The sequence below is a fragment of the Astatotilapia calliptera genome, chromosome 1, assembly GCF_964374335.1.
Source record: "Astatotilapia calliptera chromosome 1, fAstCal68.1, whole genome shotgun sequence".
Taxonomy (NCBI): Eukaryota; Metazoa; Chordata; class Actinopteri; order Cichliformes; family Cichlidae; genus Astatotilapia; species Astatotilapia calliptera.
This window is the reverse complement of record NC_137422.1, coordinates 23,835,501-23,842,353: the sequence shown is the minus strand read 5'-3', so window position 1 is coordinate 23,842,353 and position 6,853 is coordinate 23,835,501. Positions and strand designations below refer to the sequence as shown.

The 6,853-nt window shown below is 40.0% G+C and overlaps 1 protein-coding gene across 2 annotated transcripts; it reads right to left on the bottom strand.

Moving 5' to 3' along the window:
• Positions 1 to 519: 519 nt before the first annotated feature.
• nrn1lb (neuritin 1-like b) lies at positions 520 to 6,052 on the bottom strand. 2 transcript variants are annotated; one of them, XM_080299030.1, is made up of 4 exons: positions 5,757 to 6,052; positions 2,718 to 2,865; positions 1,302 to 1,644; positions 1,131 to 1,259 (listed from the first exon to the last, which is right to left on the bottom strand). In XM_080299030.1, the coding sequence occupies exons 1-3, from the start codon at positions 5,809 to 5,811 to the stop codon at positions 1,341 to 1,343; spliced, it is 507 nt and encodes a 168-aa protein (XP_080155156.1). In that variant the 5' UTR covers positions 5,812 to 6,052; the 3' UTR covers positions 1,131 to 1,259; positions 1,302 to 1,340. The 2 variants fall into 2 exon arrangements, with proteins under 2 accessions (XP_026022463.1, XP_080155156.1); XM_026166678.2 differs by having other exon boundaries at positions 520 to 1,644.
• Between the last annotated feature and the right edge of the window lie 801 nt (positions 6,053 to 6,853).

The window sequence follows — 6,853 nt, the reverse complement described above, 5'->3', positions numbered from 1 at the left end:
TACCTGAGGTTCCCTTGACTGCCACAGCATCAGTCATCACTCCTCAGATGATGTTCAAGTCTTCCTACCTACGGTGTTTATCTGCTCTGAGGCCACTGAGACTGATTTTAAGTGTTTTGAGGTGCAACCTGCTACACAGTGGATGAATAAAGATAGATGAGATTAATCATGACTCTGCTGTTATGAAACAGCTTAAGGGTATTAAGATTATACACACACACACACACACACACACACACACACACACACACACACACACACACACACACACACATAAAACCTGACTCAGAGCATTTGATTTTAGGATAAGTAATAGTTTCAATCACTCAGCAAGATTGTGTCATGTATGTTAACATACCTTCCATGGTGAAAAATCACAGTGACGTAAAGTTGCATGTCCCACTAAATAATGCAAAACTAGAAAATGATGCAGCAAATACACCTGTGTAAACCAGTGAAAGAAATTAAAAACATTTTTACAAATGACAATTACACACTAAAGAGACTCAGACTGCTGACTAATGTGCTTGTTGTCCTTTATGCTTCATTACTGTCCAAGGAAATGTTTATTGCATGCTTTTTGTGCATTTTATTGAGACATGTGCACACTGTTCCCACAGGAGACATCTTTAAACTGGGTTAAAGTCACATGAAATAATAACATGTAGCAGCACATCAGAGAGTCTGTCGTCACATAAATCTGATTTCATGTCGTTAAACCAGTCAAACAGGGTGATGACTTAAACCTACTGCACAAAAACACAGTTCGCCCCCCTCGCTGATAATACTCTCCTCCGGATCACACCTGATTAGGTTGCACGCAGATCTGAACACCTGGCGTTACAGCATGCCTCAAAATCTCCTTTGTCCTCAAATCATGGGACACTGGTGATGAACTGCAGCAGGGCTAAAAGATATATATTTTTCATAACCAGAGCTTTTCTTTCAGCTAAGTTGACACATTAAAGAGATGTGGGGAAAGGGTTTATTCTTCCTTACATTAACTGTTCGTTCTTCTATAGCAGAATAATAAATATTAGATTATGCGAATTTAATCAAAATCATTTAAACTCTTGCAGTGATTGAAAACTTGGTGGACTTCATGTAAGAGGCTTCTGTCTGACAGAAGACAGGTCTTCAATTTTTTTCAATGCGTCAATGCTGTATTAGTGTCCTGAACCAAACATTTCAAACTGATCCAGTTATAGCAATCCTTATTTAAGGATTATGATGAAAGTGACTTGTATGGATTGTGTGCCCTTGTTTGTTTGGATTGTAGGGGCAGCAGGACTGTGACGGCCTGCTGGCATCACTCTGACCGAAGGGTTAATATGGGTTAACTAACTCCTGAGCAGAACTAGCAGCATGCTGCACACAGGGAGCAGTACAGTGAAGAGCGTGGGGCTGTGCTTGTGTGTTTGCCCTTTCAGTGTTTCCTGGTTTGTCTGGTCGGACGTGGGGGGGCTCTGAGCTGCAGGCACGGTGCTGGGTGGGAGCGTTGTGCGGCTGGCGCACATGTTGTAGAGGTTTCCAGAAAACTCTGTCTTCCTGGACTCTTGTCTTAGAGACTCCCAAACAGCTGCTGCTTCTCCAGGACAGCCGGCCAGAGCTGAGTTGGCACAAACGTGAAATGCATTCCAGGACCTTGAAAGAACCAGGACAGGAAGAGAGGTTAGCATCTCCAACACAATAATAACCCAGTATGTTAAAGTAATGAGATTACTACAGCGTTGATAAGTAGCAGACTTCCTGTGGTTTATCACTTCTCTGGTGTCCTGCAGGACCCTCTGACATCACTTTTGGGTCACAGACTTAAGACAGCTCATTTTCTGGTAATTCGAAGGAGACCTATTATGTTTACTTCCAGCTTCATATTTTATTCTTAAGGCCTTTGCACACAGCGCATTGTTAAAAAAAAAAAAACTATTTCACTCGCTGGGCCCACGTCCTCATTTTAGGTTTGACAGTGTTTTTAGTAGATAAAAGTGAAGGCTTGGACATGAACTGAGCTGCGGTTTGGGGAAGGCCTCGAAGGGGACTGGCGATGGCTCCCGGGCCTGGCAGATCCCCATGCACCGTCTTTCTGAAGCAGGTTTGTGTGACGTGTACACACTGTAAATATATTTTTGTGAAGCTTTTTACCTCAAAAATGCACCACTAAGCAACTGAGTATATCAAGCACTGATGAGCTGGCCCTGATGTTTCTAAACAAAAATCATAAGAAACTGAGATTCATCCGATTCTCATGAGAAGGATGCTTTCATACATATTTAAGGATGTCAATGAGGCAGTTTGAGCTGTTGTTGGAAGACTTGTAACAACTTCTGAGGATGCAGAGATCCAGTTGACCCAGAGCAGCAACTAGCAGTGTGTCTGAGGTAAACCAGTATTATCTTACCAATTCCAGATCACTCGCATTTTAACCTACAAGCTCACTGGTTGCCAGATGCAGTGGCCTGATTGGTCAGATCTGTTTATCTGGAACTGAAAAACTAAATTTGATTCATAAATTCATCCAGCGATAATATGTTTGGTATGCATTAAAAACAGGTGAGTCCAAAAAATATTTTGAAAGGACAAAGAAACACAGCCCTTCAGCTCTTGATCTGTGACCTCAGTGAACACTTTCCCAAAGGCTGTGTGGTTTCAGTCACTAGTTTCAAGTCTCATTAACATAACATTAAAAAAATGACAGACTGACACACACAAACACACACCTGCAGATGGCATCGATGTCCTGTGTGCTCTGCTCTTTTTGTGTGTCCACTAAACTGTCCCCGAGTGTGAGTAAACACTGAGCAAAGCGCTTGTAGATGGAACCACATGAAACAGGGATTGCAGCGCTGAGACACACGGGGACCAAGCCTGGTGGAGAGGGAAAGACAAGACACAAGCATATTTGAACACTACAAAAAGATCATTTTATCTAAAGAAGGTCGATGCTCTTTCTCACAATTGAGCACTAAAGACATATAAAACACTCCTTTTTTCAGTGCAGAAGAAATGAATGCATACATGAGGAGACTGTAAATACAGTGTTACTAAACTAAAAGGTTATGATGGGAGAAAAATAAAACCACTAGATTGTTGAGGATTTGAATACAATGTTTGTATGTTCATAGTTGTGATCCATCAGGTTCTTAGATGGATCAAACAGATACAGAAATATGTTGTATTCCATTCATCTGGAGGGATTATACACCCTCAGAGCCAAATTCCATGTAGCACTATAAAGCCATGTATAAGCTGTATGGTTGCATCGGTCAGTCCACATATAACATGTCATATAAAACATGTCCTTATGTAGTTTGAGTTTTCACTGAAACCTTCCTGAAAAGCTGAGACACAAGGTCTGACTGGAGCACTGATTTGGGAGTAAATCTGTACTGCAAGATCGCTTTCAGTTTGTCGTTGGCCTCGAACACATTCGTTTGCCAGCAGACCTGATGAGCTGTTCCAGGGTCACCCCTAAAACCATAAACATCAATCTGATGCTAAACCAGCCTTCATTTTTCTGGCTCCAGGCTTTACACAGAAATTTGGATGCTCTCTTTCTAATGTACTGGATGTGACTGAGTGCAGTTTGTCTAATTTCTGCCTTTGTGGTTCAGAACTACTGTTGGCTCTGGACAAGCTGCTTACACGGGGTGTAAAGAACACTGATCTTATTTTATATATCACTGAATATTGAAGCATTGATATTTGAATTAAAGAACAGAGCTTAAACAGCAATCCTAAAGGAGATCTGGCTGTCTGTATACATTTGACCAGAGGATATAAAACAAAAGTTAAATATGCATTGCAAAAACAAACCGCTTGTCTGAAAAATTAGCTCAGAAATTGGTGACATCTAGGACATTTTTGCCTTTTCTCCACACGCCACTTGGAACTTTTGTGATTCAATCAGTCTAAGACGACCTTGTTTCTGCCTAATGCCAGTGCACGTTATTAGCTGCATCATTAAACCCCTGATGTTTTGCTTTTGCTTCTCTGTGTTCTTTCTTTGCAGATGTTTTTTAATAGCTGTCTCTGCAGAAATGTAATGAATTCCTGTTGCGAAATTTCCATGTTACTTGGTAGATTTTTCCACAAATGAGCTTCATTCATAAAATGCGGTTGCACGCTTCACCACCACTGCAAGTCACAGCTAATTGCATTATGGTTCCCGGTTGTTGGAAAGTGTTCTCATGAGCACAATGTCTCCAGGGATTTTCTTCGTGTTTTCCACAAATGTTCAGTTGAACTCGAGGATGAACTGATTACGTTTCTGCACTCAAAGGTCAAAGACATTGTGACCTCAATAAATATGTTGCTTTGTGATAACTCAGTAGCTCCAATTAAGACAGAATTTCACACAAATGACAAATGGAGATAAAATGATGATGTTGTGACTTTTATATGCAAAAGGATAAAGGTCGTGTTCACTGCAATGCCTTAATTTAGTGCAGAAACATCCTTCTGGCAATTATTCAAGGGCATTATGTAGCTATGTTAAAAAGTCAACCCCAAAAACCTTTATATTGTTAGGACAGCCAAGGTGGAAGCAGAATTTGCATTATTTACTATTAATAAAAACCTTATATAAAGATAATAACATAAAATATAAAATAATATATAATAAATATATTTAATATAACTTATACAATAATAAATATTACCACAAGCATCTTACAGGGTGCCTGAGCTTCTTCTGAAACTGATTATTTTCTTCTGCATCAACTTATTTACCCTTTTTTAAAAATTTGCGAGAAATCCAGCCACAGATACTCTGAACAAAAATAAAAGTAGCAGAAAAATTGAGCACAAAATGAAAAAGTGGTTAATCAGTTAATCATTTCAGCTGTATCTTTATGAACTTCTGAGTAGTTTGATTTGTGATAAAAAAAAAAAAAACATATTTTGTGTGTTCTCTATGTTATATATGCTCAAATCTACATAATTCAAATACTGAATAACATTAATACTAATATAATAAATGTAGCAAAGTAAAAAACTTCTGACTTTTTAAAGTCTGCTCTGAAGACTATTTATTTAACCCTGACTCGAAACTCTGCACATGGTTTCCTGTGTACCCAGACTTAGTGTATGTGTACAAATGGCAAATAAAAAAAATGAATCTAATCTTTATCTCTAAGATAAATGGTTTTGTTTCCCTGGGAGAAAGATTCTGTAACCGAAGAGTGTAATTGATATCCTGCATTGCACTGGGTATCTATTTTATTCTATTTTATTGTTTCCTTTTTTTTAAATCAATGTGTGCTTGGAAAAAAGATTTTAATCTGAAAGATATTACAGTAAAGTAAAGGTTAGATCAAATTTAATATGTGTTGTAGCAGAAATATAACGTGGTATGAAAAGAAGGCTCCAATTTGTCCTCAGCTAAATCTACTTAGTTTCATTCCATTGGTGTTCACACTCAAATACACAATGTTGTACACCTTTCTGCATGCACACACACAAACACACAAACAGCCTGGGGGGCATTTCATTAAGGTAAGCGCATTTGTAAAACCTTTCTCATTAATATCAGAACAAGCTGAAGGGAACATCCCTTATAAGCCATCTGAACTTCTCTGGACCTTTTCTGACAAACCTGAAAGTGCAAAGAAATTGTATATCCGTATACAGACGCAGGACAAAATTGGGGCAGTGAAGAGCACACTCAACACTTACAAAGTTTTCCTACAAGACTGGATTGCACACAAACACGTACAACACGGTCACACTACAACTGGAGAGTACGGCAAGTTCCTTACTGAGGCAGAGGGCGATGGGCAGCAGCACCGTCGAGCTACCTGGATGGGACTTCATTGTTTGGCTCAGAAGTCCCGTGGAGCCGAGTACCACCCCCGAGCAAGAGGCTCTGATGTGAAGCTCCCACTTGACGTAAATCCAAAAAGTGCAAAATTCCTGGCCTAAAATGTGATTTTTCCGACCGTCCGTGGGGAATTTATCAGATGGCAAAAGTACAGCAATGCACGGAGGCACAACCCAGCTGGATTAACAGTGAAAGGGACCAATGCATCACAGAGAGTAAGAGGATGTTGTGCTTGTGTGTATGTGTGTGTGTGCACTGGGAAGGCTTGGAGCAACAGACCAATGAGAGCATCACATCATAGCACAGTGGATTAGAGTGTTCTCATTTCCGGTTTTCAGTATTTGGAACATTTGTTTGAAACCCAGATATATGATCTTATAATGATTTTGCTGTTCACACTTGTGAGACACCTACCTGTTGCAAAAATCTGTTTTAACCATTGAACAGAGACTTTGTAAGTGAACAGTCAAACAAACCATTATTAAAGGTGTCAGGAGGCAGGAGGATTTTTTTGTGCACAGATGGATGACATCCCAGTGAGGATAACACAATCAGGCTCACCTGGGAGTCCAATGTGGTTCCACAGCGCCTTCTGGGAATAGCCTCAGCCCACGAGAGAATTCATCCGCTTTTTAGGTTATGACAATAAGAGACAAAGACAGAACTGTTAAACTGTTGAAAATGGGTGCTTGTGATCTTTACTCCTTGACTTCCTTGTGATTCCATCTTACATCCCCCTCCTCACCCTCCCAGATGGCTCACACTCTGTGCATTAGTATAAGTCCTGGTTGACATCTGCATACCGACACAGGAGGAATAGGAACCCATTGTTAATCTGCGGCTTAGAACAACCATCGACTGCAGAGTAATCTGTCTGTGTCCCAAGCTGCTGCCCTGAATCGATACATCACTGGAGCTACTTTGGCAAAAAGTCTTCCTGGAAACATCTGCATTAGCTCATCAAATTCATCACTTTGCAATGTCATATTGCAGATGTGTAACATTTACGGTGCCATGAAAAAGATGTCATTCACA